General features: G+C 33.9%; 1 protein-coding gene across 4 annotated transcripts in view; it reads right to left on the reverse strand.

Annotated features, from left to right (window-relative positions):
- Positions 1-1,374: 1,374 nt before the first annotated feature.
- The window catches only part of LOC145677362 (leukocyte elastase inhibitor-like), a 46,156-nt gene continuing 27,626 nt past the window's right edge, over positions 1,375-19,904 (reverse strand). The window contains exon 9 of one of the 4 annotated variants that reach the window (XM_081747881.1): positions 1,375-1,590. In XM_081747881.1, the coding sequence (XP_081604007.1) occupies positions 1,454-1,590 (137 nt within the window). In that variant the 3' untranslated portion in view covers positions 1,375-1,453. Of the gene's footprint in view, positions 1,591-4,624; positions 6,229-13,713; positions 13,986-16,957; positions 17,101-19,904 lie in introns of those variants that run through there. The other 3 variants (XM_081747880.1, XM_081747879.1, XM_081747882.1) reach the window with 3 other exon arrangements.

Below are 19,904 nucleotides of genomic sequence, written 5' to 3' on the forward strand. Positions count from 1 at the left end.
TTTAGCTGTATTGAAGCAATGTTATTAATATGATGTTAAACTTACTTCTATGTGTTGGACACTTGAACATCCGACAGTACACATAATCATCGTCGCTTCTTGCAAACCCTTCAAGAAATGTTTTACTGTTTTTAATGTTATGTTTTGCAACCCCGGGGAGAAAGCGGATAAACTTGTATATTGAAACCAACTTCTCTAAAAGTGCAGATGACAGTTCTGCTTATTAAATTTTAAGTCTGTTGTCGACGAGTGAATGAAGATATGTCTATCCATTAATATTATTTCTACATTGCAAGAATAGGTAGTCTAGTTTATGCGGATCTATTGAGCTAAGTATGTCTTTTGCTTTCGTCATGTGTTAAAAGCTTTCAGCATCTAGGGAACTTGTAGAAGAAAGAAAAAAAATGAAACCATAAGTCCTTGCTGATCAACACTCAGTAACAAGGAGGAGATTATAGTTGTAAACTCACAACTAAGAGACCGCTATTGATGCTATTTCGAGTATTTCCTTTAACTGACGATCTTATCTGCATCTACCATCATAGGCGGAAGAAATAAAACTATCAGTAAAGAATGTACTTTTGTTCTTTTCTAGGTATGAGTGTATTGAAATTATATTTAGATTACAAAATGTGAATAATAACTTAATAGCTATGACAGGCAATGTTTTTATAATGGAAAATAATATTTATTATATATTGGTTATAAAATACAAACTAACACGAAGGTAATAGTTACTTACTGTGTTACAAATGCGCAGATTGCAAGCTATGGTATTTTTACCTCAAAATACACTTATTTTACGTAAGTTGGCCATTTCTCTATGGTTACTATCTTGTATTAAATCATTCCTGCAATGGTTCCTCTTTCATAATACGAAAAAATTTTTTTGACATCTGTTGAAATTATTGTCCTAAGTTTCACTGAATAGTGTACAAATACACCATAGTAAGTTATAATATGCGCTATTTAATCCGGCAATCTATGGTTTGAAACATTCTATAATCCGGCACCAGTCCAGCCGCAAGAATATTCAATTAAATACATATTCAGTGTTTGAATTTAATTTTGTACTTTATTCAAAATGGTTGCTAGGATGACGAAATACTTTGTACAGTAGGATATCTATATCGTCTTCACAGGTTCAGAATGTACTTAAATACATAAAAATATGTTTTAATTGTTCGAATTTTTTTTATCTACAGTAATTTATCTTTGATTTTCCCGTTAAAACTATGTTGGTGTTTGATAATCTACCAAAACCGTTAATCCGGCACGTCCGTGGTTCCAAATGTGCTGAATTAAAGAATGCTTGCTGTTCTATGTTTCCGTACCTTGAAACCTTGTGGAATTAAAATATAAAACGAGTGATGCTTCTTTTTAACTTATTTAATAGTTAAACTACAACATTACTGTCATCGTACTACATAATGGAATACAATATCTTTCCCATCTAAGGAGCTGTGATAATACTAGAGAACAGATTAATTCCACTCTCTTTCTCCACGATGAAGTTGACGAATGGACGATCTGCAGTAAAAGATGGAGGAGTTAGTTCTATCAGCGCACTTACTACAACAGCACCTATTACTGGAAGAAAGAAGAGAAACCAATTTAATTAGTATCATCACTTGTCTGGTTATGCCCAAGATGTGCATGTTCATGAATAACGCGAACCTACTTGATCATAAGAAGGATCTTATGATAAGCAACACTTATAAAACAACTTCATTACAGTTAGGAGCCCAAAGTTACACTAATTTGTCGGCAATAAGTTTTTTTTTTTTATTTTTTTAAATGTTACATTATTTAAAACCCATCAACACCATATAATTTTTGAACCAAGGAGACTAAGAGAACCATTCACTTTAAGAACAATGCATTCCAAAGGATCTAAAAATAAAGTGAACAACGAAAAAATGTAATTTGTATTCCTGAAAAAAACGTAGCGTCTCATGTATCTGTTATTTCAGAAAACAAATAAGATTTTCCCATTAGTTTAATTACTTGTGCACTTAAAAATAAAGCGTTTCTCCATATTAAAATACAAAAATATGAAACAAAATAACTAAATTAAAACTAAGGAATTTTATTTTAATTTCTGTAATTAAACTAGAAATTAATATTTCAATAGAACTGAGGTAAAGAACACTCACACTGCGAGAATATTCTAGTTCGTTCTCATATTATTAGAACATGAATGCAATATACGTTCTGAAGAAGTAGATTTTTTTTTCTATATCGGAACCAATGCGTAACTTTGTCTAAACTCAGTTACAATTTATAAATATTATTCACAAGAACAAAAGAGAAAATACGATAAAAATTTCCTTATATAAGATAACAAAAGTGAAGTGTATGTACACTAGAAGTTTGTACAAAAACGTAAAAATATATGATTAAAAAATAATATGAACACAACAAAAGTATAATTTTATTACAGGATATATTACATATTTTAGTGTAATGTTAATTTATTAGTAATTGACTATCTTCACGAAGCTGAAATATGAGCTGTCTTTGTGTTTAAGTCTAGTGGACAAGTTAAGTCCCTCAAGTACCATGGAATCTTGTTTCAAGCTTAAACTGAATAGAAAATGTAAATTTGAAGAAAATATGAGTGCGTTAGATTAGTTTCAGATTCTCTGAAACTTCTTAATTAAAATAATAAAGAGACAATTACTGTTGATATAGTTTCTTTAGAGTAGTGTTTTTCTTATAATAGCAGTGTTATACTTTTACCTCATCGTTGAACTTACAATAATCTACAAGTGAAATGTACCAACATTGAAGTCAAATTAATAAGCGGATTTCATGTGGCCGAGTCTTGAGTTCAAGTTTAAGCCATATGGATAGGTTTAGTTTTCTCTTTCATCTTGAAATGTTTTATCATTCCTTCACCATTTGATTCAATCTGTTCTCTCATTATTTATTTGTGCTTACAAGAATTTGCCTTAAGCAAAAGGTTATCATGAAAGGACATATTCGCTTGCAATGATGTGAACAAACTTTGGGGGAGATGGCTGAAATTCAGCTTGAATGTAGAAGAGACAATATAGATTCTATATTCCAAAAGCAAATTGTCCTAAAATGGATGGAACATAGTTTATTTAAAAAAAAAACATTAACATTAATGTCAATGGAAAACAAATCTACTTATCTCAAAAACCTAAAGAAAAGAGATGGCTGAAAATCAGCTTAAATATAGAACAGGCTATGTAGATTCTACATTTAAAAAATGTCCGGAAATGGGAGGAGCATTTAAAAAAAAATCATGAATCATGAACATTAAAGTCAATAGAAAATCAGTGAAAAAAATGAAGTCGTCCACATATCTCAAAAATTATAATAAGGCGATGGCTAATTGAAGCTTATTGCAAAGACATAATAAAGAGCTTAAAAACGATTTATATTGCGTAAGGTAAATATGGATAGAACGTTGTCAAAAGTCAGGTTGTTTGAGAAAAATCAATAATAATGATAAAGTATATGCATCTTCTTTGAATTACTGATGGCGCCCCACGCGGAGGTCGCATGCTGAAAATATTTCACATCTTGATTTGGAATCTCCAGACTCTATTTAGCACACAACGTGACTTTTGACTGATCACGTGACAGTCTGGTGCTTATGGCAAACCGGAGAGGCCCTTATACTTTCATATAAATATGACTTTCTAAGCTTAAAATTATAGAATAGAAACACACCTTGGAAAATGTAATACTGTATGTATGGCGAAATGGAGATGAATTTCGATATTATACATGTACTCTCTTGAAATATATTTCTTCATCCACCTTACTTGTTGAAAAGGCTAGAGTAATCCGATCGACTTTATCTCTCTCTTTCATTTTTTTTTTTTTCAAATTGCTTTCTGACGGTTGTACGTTTAAAAGATAGAATTTCATTTTTAATATGAATACACCAAGGAGATAATACTACTGATACTGAAAAATGATAGATAGTAATCTTAGATTTTTTTTCAATATTTACATGAAATAATTTCGTTTTTTTTCTGCTGTAAATGAACTGAAAACCGATAGTAAAAAGGAACTATTTGGAACTGACTAAATTTTTCTCATAGAATTTTTAGTACTATATCTAAACAAGGAGGGAATGAAGTCATAAAAATAATTAGCCTCTCTTCATGCAGTTATTATTTATAATCGTGACTTCTGTCGTCAGTAACCAATGATTAAATGAACATTAACGAAGTAGCTCAAGTGGTTGAGCATTACTTTCGCATTCGGAAGGTCGTGAGTTCGGTTCCCGCTGTCGACCACCCCGACTGAAGTTTTCCTCAGTCCTACCATGCAAATGCCGGAATGAAACCTACTAAACAGGCCTTGGCCGATATCTTCCCAAATCCTTTCCATTGCTGTTGTTATTACATATCCCATATAAAATGGCCTCTGAGCTCTATCTGGTGATTGTTAAATAAATATTAAAATATAAAATGCTCAGGCTTTCTAAAAAAAATTATCATGCTGATATTTCTCGCATTTTGTACATTGTTTTTGTTTCATGTATAAACAAATCATTTAAAATACTTTAATTTCTTGTTTTAATAAGGTACAATTAATCAAAGTTAACTGCCTCACAGTGTATACTTAAGTAAAACAAACATTTATAAAATAAAATTTATTGTTTTATTTATTTCACACAAGAAAATAAATGTAAAATGACTAGGAATTACTTACTAATAACAATATTTTCGTACAAAATTACTAAAGCATATCAGGATACTCTTTTCAAATCACAACTAGAAATTCATTATTACAATGAGAGTGAAAAAAAAATGATTATTTTCTTTAGCAAATATGTTATTTTGTTAGGTTTGGATTTTTGTCCAACTGCATATTGACAAACTATCATTATAAAGGTAATTTAAGTAATGTAAAATATAATACTGTATACAAATGCAGGTAATGTTTTGAATGCTGCAAAAGAGAACAATTTCGATAGAGAACACATGCTAAACATATGTATGTACTTGACGAATATTTGAATTTCATTGAATGTAACTATTCACAATGTTGCATACAGATAGAATAACAATAATTAACCAATAATTAACACTTAATGATTGTTATTGGTCATTTCAACTACATTTTCTACGGAGTTTTCATTAATTGTGTTAATACATTAAATATTTAGTAACAAATTGTGGAAAGAATATCCATCCATCCACTATTTATGTTTTAAAATATAGACATCAGGATAAGTTGTTTATGTAGGGGTGAGGTTAAATTTACATTGAAGTTGCATCACCTGATCGTGACGTAATGTCACGTAGTATTAGTTCACTTTCCAATTCCATATTCCTTGTTTAAAAAAAACTGCGTAAAGCGAAACGTACTAGTCTGTGTATGTATCTTGTTATCTGTAAATATCAGCCTGAAAAGGTAAAATAAAACGTGCCCTGCGGGGCTTGTAACCTCTTTTGCTCGCTGACGCTTGCTCAGCTATGTTTCAAAGCGTAAGTAAATCACTTTTTTTTTAGCAGTAAACTTGTGTATGTAACTGAACACGGAATGGGAAAGTGGACTAGTACCATGTGACAGTACGTCATGATCTGATGATGGAACTCCAATATAAATTTAACTTCACCCGTTCATGTAGTTGGTTATTTTCAGTTGTTAGTACAGACTCTTTCATAAGAGAGAGTTGATTATTATATGAAAATTATGAAAACTCAAATTGTTCTTAGTTCGACGAAATTGTTCAAATTATTTAAAATATATGCTTTGAAAAACACATAGAAAATCAAATCGCTTCTTTATAACTGCTGATTTTAATTTATATATATTCGTATAAAATATACTAATAAAAATGCAACTGAAATTCCAAAAAAGTATTAAAACACTAAATTCCTTACAAATCAATGGAAACTAAGATCTTTGTACAGTTGTAATAATGATTACTTTTAACATTCAATCTCATGATAATTTCTACCAAAGAATATGATGGCTTATAAATATCAGACAATATCTTATTAACATGTACAGTATAATTTTGATGTAATATGAAATGTATAAAATCAAAACAAGAAAAGCAAACTTCCCGAAGAAAGGAAATTATTCCACTAAGTCTCTACGCTTCCAAAGGGTTGGCAACCTTCGTTGCAAACAGCACCACATCACTCGATGAATCCACGATGAAGGTTAAGAAAGGTTTGTCCGTTATAAATGTCGCTGGGATTTCGAAAGATAGTAGCACTGCAAAGACATCTGTAAAGTACAGGAGGACAACACAAATGATAATAAGCAGGAGGCAGAATTATAAACATAGAAAGAATAGACTGGAGTGATGGCAAGGTAAATAAAACAAAATATAGCATCTTCACATGATATAAAGTAAATTCTCGCGAATCCAGGATTCTAATATTTAAAGCAGCAAATCATGTTGGTCTAAGAATAATTAAAGGCAGACCTGTTAGACATGATCATGCTTATTGAAGTTATGAAATATATTTTAGCTTTATATATGTCTAAATCTTACACAAAAATGAATAAGTTTATTAATGTAAGCAACGTATTATGATAAGTGCACCTGCTGCTGAATGCACATGTTGCTTAGCTTCTACTTTGCGTGAGTTGTGAGAATGGCAGATACAGCTATTGACATTTTATTTGAGGGGTTATTTCAAGCTGGGTCTCAAAGCTACGGAAGAATCTGGCAAAATTAGTGAAATAAAAAGATAGGAAGCTATATCAGACCGCACAACCTAGAACTGGTTCAAACACTTCGAAGCTGGTAATTTGCCTCTTAAAACTAAAAGAGGTAGGGTATAAATTGTTGATTTTAGTGGTTTAAAAACATGAAGTAGGATGGAGTCAGGATTCGAAAACTTACAGGTAATCTTGCACCATCTAAGAAAACATGACCAGCATTACACAAGCCTAACTAAACATATAGAAGTTCTAGACATGTCAGTTTTATTCTTAACGCAGAACAAGAAAAGCGGCTGATAGAAATTTATGTAACTTTCCTTTAAAATTCTCTAGATTTGTAGATTTTCAAGCGTATATTAATTATGAGAATTGAGTTACTGTCTAAATCCAGACAAACAAACAAAAAGATAAATAAATTATCGTAAAAAATTCCCAGCAACTGTTGAAAACCAGGGATGATTCGAAGAGATGTTTCTAATTAGTATTTGATGAATTGAAATCCACACTATTATAGCGTCAGATGATCGAACCAACACTAGTCTTTATTGATAGCTGAAAGTAGTACGTGACTGCGTGAGAAACATTACACTGTAGTACAATAAATAGACGAAAAGTTTCCAAACATAAGAACATTCGCCGTCACACTTCAGAAGAACTGTGCAACAAATAAAAGATGATTTGGAAGAAATTGCAATTCTGCTCATCCGCAATGTAGTCCAGGTCTTAGTCCTTTGGGCTGTTACATACACTGACTTTCACATCATTTATTCGGAACCAGGATTTTCTGTTAATGGTCTGGAACAGCATCCTATGATACGTTATACTGCCTCGTGGTAAAAAGCGTTTATTTTATTTTATTTATTTATACGTACTTTTGGGTATTACCGGCATCTATGACCTTAAGCTCGTCACGCATTGGAGATGACGTCCTTCACTGAGCACACAATCCGAGGAAGAGAATATCCTTAAATTTTAGTAGGTACCATCCCTGCGTTTGGCTGGTATGAATGAGGAAAGCCCAGAAGAAACGTCATTTAGGAAGGCTGGCCTCAAGAAGCTGTTATATCTTTTCTACAGTGTGTCTCCACCGTGAATCAAACCCGGGACGGTTCACACCATACGTGGAAGTAGAAGTGTAATTATAAATAGTTGTAGAACTAAAATACTTCTTGAAGTACCACAATAAGTTGGATGAAACTCCTTGGCGTGTAGAAACAATTAAAAAATCATTTTTTCTTGTTTATTTCTTAATATTGGTTTAATCAACAAATAAAACACAGTTCTGACCAGAGCAGAATGAAATATATTAAAAACTATACTTACAATGTGTTACAGTTTCAAGGACCTATCGTCCTCTTCATCAGACACAAACGCAGAGTGTTTGTGTCTGATGAAGAGGACGATAGGTCCTTGAAACTGTAACACATTGTAAGTATAGTTTTTAATATATTTCATTCTGCTCTGGTCAGAACTGTGTTTTATTTGTTACTCTACTTATCCAGAGCCATGGAATTTGTTCATTATGGTTTAATCAATTATTATTTACAGTCGACAGGCTATTCCAATCCAATTTATGTTAATATTCTTCCATATTCATTCATTATACACGCAAACTAAACAAGAATCATGTTTACAAAATACGTTTCGCAACCAGGCTATATCTTCTTACAAGTGATAATTAACAACCTAAATTATGATCATATCAGTATTTAAACTTTCTTTTTTCAATTATTAAATTATTGCTTCAAATCTCATAACCTAAACTTCTTCCTCACTACTGCTTATCTTATATTTATTGTAAAACTTTATATTCTGTGCGTCCATCATAATTTAATCCACAACTCTGTCGTACAATGCATTTTCTTTTATTTCTTTCAAGAAATATTGGGAAAAAAATGAAATCTTTAGTTTTACGTCCCACAGTTATGCCAGTTAGGCTAAAGGAGACGGTGATAATGAGAAATGAGTGAAACGGTGGAATGATGAAAGTGGGAGGAAACGGGAGAACCCTGAGAAAACCCACGAGCACGGTGTTTGTCCACCACAAAGTCCACACGGCGCGAGCTGGGATCGAACCAGGGACCCCAAGCACCGGAAGTGAACGCTCTACCACTGAGCCACCGCGCCCCCCTCTCAAGAAATATTGGATGGGAAGAGAACATTTATTTATTTTAAAACAGTGGTATTAAATATTTCACGTCACCCAAAAATTGTTCGTAATTTGTCACAGTCCGTGCTCAAACTTTAGTTTGACGACATTTTTGATATTATATCTTATGGTAAATATGATCATGTCTAATAGGTCTGATAGAACTCTAATTAAAAAATTGCAGAATAACAGTTAATCACACTTAACATCCAAAGAGTGAAAAAGCGACTGCCTAGATCGGGACTCGAAGTTCAATCCCGGGTTCGAGTTTCGGTCCAGGCAGTCGCTTTTTCAGTCTTTGTGTGTTATAGAATTCACATCTACAGAAGATCTGATGTATTAAAAAAATCGCTTGTTTCCTCTTTCATTGGTATATATTAACCACACTTGTTTATAAAGATAGATTGGTGATTATCTAATACACGATAGATTGTTGAAATAAAAAACAGTTGTTTTAAAAATTAATCTCTTACTGTAATACTACAACAAAAGGCATCTGTCATTTCTTAGAAAGACTCATTCAAGCAACCGACAGTTTTCTATCCCCCTTTGTTTACTGTTGCCACACTTTTAGTTTTCGAAAGTTTTCAATAGAATCTACATTGGGAATTGGAATATTGATGGTCTATTCTTTATACGTTTGAGATACAGAACCAAACACCAGCAAATAAAAGCATGAAAAATGTTTTGAAAATGCACACAGAGAAAGAAAATTTATACACAGCATGTGGCAATAAAACTGGCTTTTTCAGTGCAAGAAAATGATACTTCTTTTTATTTGGATTTTCATCATTGACCTGCCAATAATGGCAGAATACCTTATGATGATGATTAATTATAAGAATATCCTCAACACATCCACTACACTCTTTTACAATGTCATTTGGAAAGAATACACAGACATGTTCATTTTCTAAATATTTTGTCATTCAGTCAAAATATTTCAATATTCACACTCAGTCAATATTCAATATGGGACGGAGTCTTACAATGTTCCAATATTGCTAGGAAATGATAATTTCCATAATGAAGTGTTTTTGAGGTCAGAGATGGTATACACATACCATTCTTGACAGAAGTAATCAAACTTACAAGTTCGATGACTGGGAGACAATGGAACTGTGTAACTATTCTTGGAAATGATTTCATTACCAAAATATCGGTCCAATCTCATTTAAATTCTCCCAGATGAGAAGTAGCGCAAACTTGCTCGAACAAAGATTTTTGAAGAAACTTTATAAGTTCAAGTTCTAGGTGTGTGTCTTATTTTGGCATACTTGTGAGATATTAACCATGCTTCTTCGTTTTCGTTTCTTCTTGGAAAAGTAAGAGTTATTATTATTATTATTTTTCCATAGCAGAGGCTGCATACTATATTATGACTGGTCGTGTAACTTATGATCACTAATGGCAGTTTTGCTTATTAACAGAACTATTAGGATAACTTTGTACCACTCTCTCACCTACAATAAACATTCACATAACGAATCTTCATTCTCTAAAGATCAACATATTCATTTCTTATTCATAATCATTTCTATTTTAACAGCTTTGAATATTGTGTAGTTGTAACATTAAATCTTCCATAAAACTATGTACACGATGACTAGAGATTCTCACTGCTGAAGAAATTAATCTGACAATGTTTTGATTTTGTACTATAATATTCTACACTCCCTCTTTTATCTCTTCTGTTTGAATATTTCTAGATATATCTGTAGGTTTTTACTTCAAAATACTTCCAGCAACTTTAAGATTCTTCCGCTAAATCTGATTGCATGTTCAGATGGAATAGGTTCATAATGCTAATATTTATCCAGCAGCAACGGAACAGTTATATTTTTATTAGAAGTCTCAACAGTTACGACAGGACTTTGAGCGTCGCTCCATCGATACATTTTTCTTCAAGTTATGTAATTTGCTGGAGAAAATGAGAATAAATATTGCCAACATTATTACGAAACTTTCCCAACGAAATTACCAACACTATTTTATTGAAAATGAAATGAAATTTTTGAGTTTTAATTCCCACGATTATGCCGGTTAGGCTAAAGGAGACGATGATGATGAAAAATGAGTGAAATGGTGTAATGAAGAAAGTGGGAGGAAACGGGAGAACCCCGAGGAAACCCACGCACACGGTGTTTGTTCACCACAAAGTTCACTTGGCGCGAACTGGGATTGAACCAGGGGCTCCAAACACCAGAGGTGAACGCTCTACCACTGAGCCACTGCCGCCCCAACACTATTTTATTACCACACACTGTATATAGAAAGCTATAAATGCTAAAAACAATAAATTCTGACTTGTTGTTAGTCCACACTATTACACTAACCTAAAAGAACAAGACAAGATAATGCTAGTAATGTTTACAGCGAATATATTAGTATTTCGCAATCGCAGCGATTATTAGAAGTTATGAATAACTTTTCTAAATTTTAGATCAAACATTTACGAATAATTATGAATTATTTCCAATAGATTTGATATATTTAACATAACATAAAAGGTGAGAGCCACTGTGAATTTCTGACAAATTTAGGGGTTTTATTTTTCAATTTATGTGAAAAAGAAAACTAATTTTGTGAGAATTGTAAAAATAAATACACATAGGTATGAGGGGGAAAACATGTGGTACACAAGCTTTTCTCTTATATCTATTCCGTCTATCAATACAAAACTTGGTACACACATTTCTTATCCCCTATAGTATTTTTCGAAATACATTTGGATTATGTGCTTTTATACGGGGCCACTCCAGAGGTATCCAAAACTGATGGGAGAGATTTCTGGAGGGAATTTTCCCGACATACTCCCTATTTTCCCTGTTTAAGTACGTTATGGGCCCTAATAATAACACCTCTGGAAACCTTGTTTCATCCTGAAGAGAATGAACTATAAACCATGACTTTCCAATGAACAGTATTGATGCAATAGCTATTTCACTGTGAGTCTACGATTTTCTTTATACTAACACGGTTAATGGGCCCCAGGGACTTACTCGGCTGTCCATGGCACCTAATATTTTGTGCGTGAACATATCTTTATTATGTCTATCGAATGGACTAGGTTTAATTCGGATGTCCAGATGACAGGTTCATGCTCGTTCTTTGTTAGAAAAATATCACATATAATCATGTACAGGTAGATGGTTTTTCAAGAGACGTAAAATCATAATGCCGTTTATAAACAATTGATATCTCAAACCGTTCCGAAGATATGAAAAAACATCGAAAGATATTGCAACGCTTCTTAAAATTAAGTATTTGAGGAAACGTTATGCATTGAATCTTGTTTTCGTCTATTTCTACATTACAGCAACAGTTTTTGGTAGACGGAATTATAAGTTCTCGCAATCACAAGACTTAGCCAATGTTTATCAATATCTCCGGAAAGGTTTGACATATCAAATTGCTGAAAACGGCATCCACACTAAGGTACTTCGGATGTGTATTGCCCAGTCCGTCTTGCTTGCATTATTACTGTTGTAGAGGCTTCAGAATTGTGTATTTTTGTGACTGTTCTGATACTGTAGCGTCCTTAGATTGTAAAGCTAAATAAAAAATGTCTTATAAGTTTCAGATAGTTATAGGTATTCTGTCATTATTGTTAAGTCACTAGCCGCAACTGAGAATTTCTCGTGCACCACGATCTTTGTTTTTTTCATAAATTAGTTTAAAAGTAACAATATCAAAAGTAAAAGTATCAATACCAAATGGTCCACCATGTACATATGGCTGCGAGGGGGGCCATGTGGCTCGGTGGCAGAGCGCTTACCTCTGGTGCGTGAGGTCCCTGGTTCGGTCCTTGGTTTGTTGTGGACAACATCGTGCTCGGGGGTTTTCTCGGAGCACTCCCGTTTCCTTCCACTATCTCATTCTCCCTTCATCATTCACTTGCTTTAATCATAGTCTCTCTCAGCCTAACAGCATAATCGTGGGACATTAAACTGAAATTTTTTTGCATGCATATATCAACCAAGGTTCGTTGGTGAGCAGGGTTTTTTTTTTTTTTTTTTTTTTTTTACTAGAAACTTGAAAAGTTACCTATTTTTGTAAAAATGTATGGTTTGTTCTTCACTAGAAAGTAGACAAATTTTATCACCATCGTCTAGAAACAGAAATAAAGTTCAATCTGTTTTAATCTGGTTGACTCAAGAGAATAAGTCTCTTTGCTCATGAAGTTGGTATTTGTTCACTCACCGTATTAGCTGGTGTGCGTTTGAGTGTGATGAGTGAGTGTTTCTGGTATTCCTTTATCTATATCTATTGATTCATTTTTAACAAATTGCACTAAGATGTCTGAAAAATACATTAACTTCCAGTTTTATCGTTAAATAATGAAAGCTAGCCCATGCAAAATGGGATATAGAGAAGCTAAAGGAGTACTATAATTTTTGATGTGTATAAAAATTAATCAAAAAATTATAGTACTCCTAGTACTACTAAAGATTTTAAAATGAACACCTTTAGAAACTGAAGGAAAATTATTTCGGCAAGTGTAACTAAAAGCAATTATGCTTACAAGTGTTAATAAGAATAAAAAATTTTGCGTGACAGCCATATTACTATATTCGTAAATTTTGATCTTTATCTTGGCGAACACTTTGGCTCAGTGGGAGTGTGCTTATCTCTGGTGAATAGGGTCCGTGGTTCGATTCTCGGCCAAGTAAGTTTGTGGTGGACAGCATCGTGTCCGTGAGTTTTCCCGGGGTACTCCCATATCCTCCCACTTTCTCATTCCACCAATTCTTCCATCATTCACTTGGTCTTCATCTTGTGCTCAGCATAGATTCTCCTCAATAGAAATACTCGAAATTACGTCTTATAATAGAAAATTTAAATCTTGAAGTGTAAGGGTTTTCGTATTGAATAAATGCTCTAAGTATGGATTTTATGGGATTGTAATACATGTTTTATTTCTTTTTTTAAAAAAAATATAATACATGGCACTTTATCAGTCATTTTCTTCTCACATTTGGTAAAATACAATCACAGTCAATTTATGTGGCTATACAAAAGGAACATCAATATTTAGGTACAACAAATGTACTGGCAAATAGAATTAGGTCCGATTCCTTTTCTGCTATGTAGGTTACAAATGGACGATCAAATTTTAAGCTCTGGTTTCGAATAAGGCTTACTTTTAGTACTACATTTGCAACTGCAAAAGAAAACATAAGAAAAAATAGAATTTTAGTAAAGAGTATTATTTATTACATACCTACTTAATTTTTAAATAATTCTAATCAAAAACTACGTTTACACTGAGATTTTACTTTCATCTAAACAGCTTCTTGTTATAGATCTGATATATATAATAGCCACTCACACACCAGTCCACGTATCGCAATGTAATGGGCGAAAGAAAGAACATATAAATACATTTAAAGCTATTTTGCCATGCTGCAAGAATCTTCTAGCTGTCATTAAAAAAAAATCTTGCAACCCTGTAATATTTCTTCATGTAAACAGTCTTGAAAGGGACATAAAACATTTTTTTTTTATTTAAATCTTGCAATGAGTCAAACCATGTTCAACTTTCTGGGTCGTCTTGCTTGCTAATGCAAGTTGCTATCGTCCTCCCACCACCATAAAGATAAAAACAGTTTTGGCGCTTCCAAAACGACAGATTCTTTTGGACGAGGAGGGGAAGCACGCAAAATACAAGTTTTTAAAGAGGAGGTGCACTATTTGTCCACTAGAGTGCAGAGCTGCAATGGGTGGAGATTTCTTTCTTGCTTTCAGAAAGTTGTAATGTGTAAATAGTAAATAGAAAGATGGGCTTGCAAGATTTTTTAATGACAGCTACAAGATTCTTGCAGTATGGCAACCTAGTGTTGGGCAGAAAATGTAACAAAAGTTTGCACATGCCGATGTGCCTAAGGTTAATGTCAAATAGTCGAAAGTTGTTAAGATAAACAAGATGAGCAAGAAACAAGATGTATGAAGATATATGTAGTAAGGACATAGAGTATGAAGATTATATAAGTATTGGAATCAGTTGGATTCAAAAGATATTCATGTGAAAAGATTTAATAGCAAGGTTACGATTAAAAGGTACAATAAAGAGTTCTGGTTATACATAAGAGTGAACACATTAGTTTGATGTATAGTACAATTCCAGATAGTTTAAGATAATTATTATTTTATGTACCAACACTAGCCCAATATCCTTAAAGAAAGTAGTATCATTTCATTTTTGAAAGCTAACAAATGGCGCAGTCGATAACAACGAATTCTAGGCTCTCGATTTGGTGGGAACAGATAGAGAAGATGGTTGACATAAAAGTTAAAAGATGGATTGCACAGGAATTACAACGCCGAGATCAGGAGATAACTTTCTTAAAAGAAGAAATAAGTTTGTTGAAACGTGAACTGAAGTTCAAGCAGGGAAATACGATTGAACACAAACACAATGACCATCTAACTACATTGTCAAGCACTAGTGAAGTGTGTAAGTCGTGCTCAAGATGTAATCGAATGCACAAAAATAAGTATTGTCCAGCTAAATCTAAACGATGTTTTAGATGTCTTTTTGTTGGTCACTACGCAAGGGCATGTTACGCAAAGAGATTGAACCCTAAGTTTGAGAGGAAACATACAAACAAAAACACAGAAGTTGCCCAGGAAAAACCTCATGTTAATGTAATCGAGTTACCGGCAAAAATTACAAGGTTAGATCAAATCAGCTATCAGGTGGTGCAGCCAGAAGCCAAAGTACACTTTAGACAAAAATCTTCGAATGTCAATGGTATGTTGCCATCCGTAAATTTTGGAAACGACAAAATGGCAGAAACGGAGAAGAAAATGGAGGAGAAACCACAGGAAGTTGAGCAGAGGTGTGAAAAACTTGAAGCGAAGATTGCTAGGGGGAAGATTAGATTAGGCAAGTCAAGTGGGGATAATAACTTTAACTGGACAAGAGTACAGGAGAAGGAGAATATGGAAGGCATAGTTTCCAGGGTTGCCAGTGAAGGCGGAGTTTCCAGTGTTGCAAGTAGAAGAACTACGAAAAACAATATCGAGGAGAATGATGAATGCGTAGTTTCCAGGATTGCCAGTGATACACATACCAGGCTTGCCAGTGGTAAACCTTCGAAGAACAAGATTTCATTAATGCTTAAAGTGAGGAAATGTTTGGGAAAGTGGTGCTCAGAAGATAGACCTAAGAGAAAGGATTAGAATCAAAGGGATTCTTATCTAAATGTTGAACTTTAAAAAAAATGTAAAGGGGGGAGAGTGTTGGGCAGAAAATGTAACAAAAGTTTGCACATGCCGATGTGCCTAAGGTTAATGTCAAATAGTCGAAAGTTGTTAAGATAAACAAGATGAGCAAGAAACAAGATGTATGAAGATATATGTAGTAAGGACATAGAGTATGAAGATTATATAAGTATTGGAATCAGTTGGATTCAAAAGATATTCATGTGAAAAGATTTAATAGCAAGGTTACGATTAAAAGGTACAATAAAGAGTTCTGGTTATACATAAGAGTGAACACATTAGTTTGATGTATAGTACAATTCCAGATAGTTTAAGATAATTATTATTTTATGTACCAACACTAGCCCAATATCCTTAAAGAAAGTAGTATCATTTCATTTTTGAAAGCTAACACCTAGCTTAAGACAACTTTTCATTAATGATCTACGATTCCTCTGTTGCATTGCTATAGTAACTGAATTATTGCCTTTAGAACACGTTTTATTACTGTTCACAAAGGAGTCCAAAATATCAGGACTGTGCCAATAAATGTTTACAGAATAGCAAATATAAAGCTTTATCAATGGAACACACATCACTTCAATACAATATAGAATACATAGATGTATATACAAACTTAAAAGTTAGAAAGTTGATAAGATGAAAAAAATCATGCGAGTACCATGCCGTTATTTAAGCCAATTTAGTAGATTTGCCATATAGAAGATGCACAACGAATACAGACCCCCAAATTACCACCTTTAATAAGAATGTAGAAAAATATTTAACATTTAGCTGAAGATCAGAAGAGAATCAGCCGAATGAAGAAAGAAAAAACAAAAGAAAAAAGTCAGATACCATTCATGCTCGTAGCATAATATGAAGAGAGACAAAAATATACATACGTTATTTGAATATTTTAAATAAAACTGGAAAATAGTGTTATTAAGGATTTTCGATAATGCTGTAAAACAGTGGTATATTTGTGGAATTCTCTATAATAATGATGATAAAAGGTTTATCAACTCTGAAATATTCCGGTCTGATATAACTGAAGAATACCACTTCTATTCCTGCAAAGAAAATTTTTCAGAATTAAATTATCATTAGCTATTAACAATTCAAGCTTTTGATGTTTAATAAAAATTTATTCGTTTTCATTAATGTTTCTGATGTTAAATCATCTCAGTTTATCTGAATATCTAAACGTTTCTAATTTGGAACTATGCTCTGAACTTCTTTGTTACAAATGCCACGAAGATAACTTATGAGAAATAGAACTCACAATATAAACTTTGAGCTCTTTCGTCAAAAGTCGTCATCAGATAGCGTGGGGTCGAAGCACTGGGGGGAGAGAGAGAGAGAGAGAGAGAGGAAAAAAAAAAACAAATTGAAAGAGGAGTAAAAAATGGAAGTGTCCAGATAGGCACCATGCTGGAAACTAGACTCACGTAATAGAATTACCAGACTAAGTAGATGTCGTTATCGAGTGAAGATTTATCTTGATAGCCCCTTGTTCAGATTTCCGAAGTTAGTGAAAAATAGAAAGGTTAGTATGCATATCTTTCTGATGACCCACTGTAGTATGAAGAAAAAGGAAACTATTGTAAAGAAATAATTTATTTAACAATTCTTATGTTAAAATCAACAAAAAAACAGTAATGCCTCATGTAGGCTGATACAGTTTAGGAAATTCACAATAATAAAAGCATTTGTTTCAAGGATTAACAGCAATGGTATAGAATAGTCCCAGATTGGTAGATTTCTGTGCCACTATATTGATGAATGGTTTGTCAGTTCTGAAAATTTTTGGAAACTCATAGCTGATCAACATCGGTTGTAGTCCTGTAAGAACAGCGCCATATATAAATTCTATGCAGAATGCTTTATGCAGTCATGTCAGTAATTTACAAAATTACACATATTCTATTTATAATTTGGATTATTTGATAAGATTATGTATGTTAAGAAAGCATCCTAATAGCATAATTATGTTACAGACACCTTGTTTTGTGTGGACGTTATACTCGTAGTACGAAGAAACATAGAAGGAAACCAAGGAAGTTCTTTCCGTTTTTGACGCCCCATTAATGATGTGCTCAGTGACGAATGAAATAACACACGTTCCTGTCTAGTCTGACCATCAACTTTCAGTAATACAGGCAGGTTGCGTATGCTGTAGTCATAGCTCGTTCAGCGTCGAAGAGAAGGAGGTATCGAAGCAGCTTATTTGCGTTTGTTTGTGGTATGACTTTAAAATGGGCCTGTCAGCTGCCACCTCAAGTGCTCGCATATGCCAGGTATTTTGGGAGAGTACCGTGAACGCCAGGCATTGGTTCCAGAAATTTCGTTCGGGAAATGTAAGCCTTTCGGATAAACTTCGCAGTGAAAGACCACACGTGTTGGATGACGAGGCTCTGAAAGCAGCTGTCGAGAAGAACAGTGGTCTAACGTGGGATGAACTTGCAGAAAGCTTCCAAGATTTCCGCTGAAACAGTCAGACTGCACCTGCATAGGATGTAAAGTTAACCAAGTGGGTATCCCACACATTGTCGGCAGCAAATAAGGAACAAGTGACAGCTTGTTTATCGTTGGTCACTCGGCACCTGAACACACCCATTTTTGATCACTTGCTCACTGATGGCGAAAAATGGATCCTCTATGACATTCCCATGTGAACCAAACATTAGTTGTCTCCACATGACCGTGTTTCTCACACCTCAAGATCACCTCTGCACACTCGAAACGTTACGCTCTCTGTATCGTGGAATTGTCAGAAGTTGTGCATTACAAGCTCCTTCCACCTGGTCAGACCTTCACCACTGACCTCTACTCTCAGCTGTTGCAAAAGGTGCACCACCATGCATTGTAGGATAGTACATTAAAGGATATACTGAGAAAGTAGAGAAACTTGTAAGAACATGTACTTGAAGAAAATTATGAAGATGTGAAGAAAGAATAAAGGGCAAGGAAATATATGTTTTGGTAGATGACATTAAAGGGGACAATATTTGTGACAATACAAAGAGGTTGAGACGATCGATTTGGAAAATGAAATGAAATCTTTAAGTTTTACGTCCCACAGTTATGCCGGTTAGGCTAAAGGAGACGGTGATGATGAGAGATGAGTGAAATGGTGGAATGAAGAAAGTGGGAGGAAACGGGAGAACCCCGAGAAAACCCACGAGCACGGTGTTTGTCCACCACAAAGTCCACACGGCGCGAGCTGGGATCGAACCAGGGACCCCAAGCACCGGAGGTGAACGCTCTACCACTGAGCCACCGCGCCCCCCCGATCGATTTGGAATTCAAGTGTTTCGTCAATAATGGCAAAATACTGATGAATGTGATAAATATAACCTAAACATAAATAAGAGTATTGTATTTAAAGACACAGAAATCAGACGTTTGCTGATAAAAATAAACAATTCACAAAATTGAGGTTAGAACTTTATAACTCTTGCGTAAATTTATCCTTTCCTTCCTCACGAAAACATACTTTTCTCAAGGACGTGAGAGAGAAACAAAAAGGTTGTTCTGCATTCGGTAAGATGCAAATTTAAGCCGATCAACATCACAAAATAAGCGAAGACTAGAATTTTTCTACTTTTTTCTCCTATAGTTATTTTAACTAACTATGACCTATAGAACCAGGAGGTTCCGTGCCGCATTCACAAGAGTTCTCCATTGACTTTCTGTCCTCAGCCAATGGACCCAGTTTATTTTGTGTTCCTTCCTATTTCTGCGAGATCCATCTTAATATTGTCCCCTCATCTGCGCCTAGGTCGTCTTACCCGATTGAGTTTCTAGTCAATATTTTCAAAGCGTTCCCACTTTCTTCCATTCTGGACATGACCTGCCCACTTAAGCCTCCTAA

The sequence above is a fragment of the Thermobia domestica genome, unplaced genomic scaffold, assembly GCF_964235325.1.
Source record: "Thermobia domestica unplaced genomic scaffold, izTheDome1.hap1.1 HAP1_SCAFFOLD_808, whole genome shotgun sequence".
NCBI lineage: Eukaryota > Metazoa > Arthropoda > Insecta > Zygentoma > Lepismatidae > Thermobia > Thermobia domestica.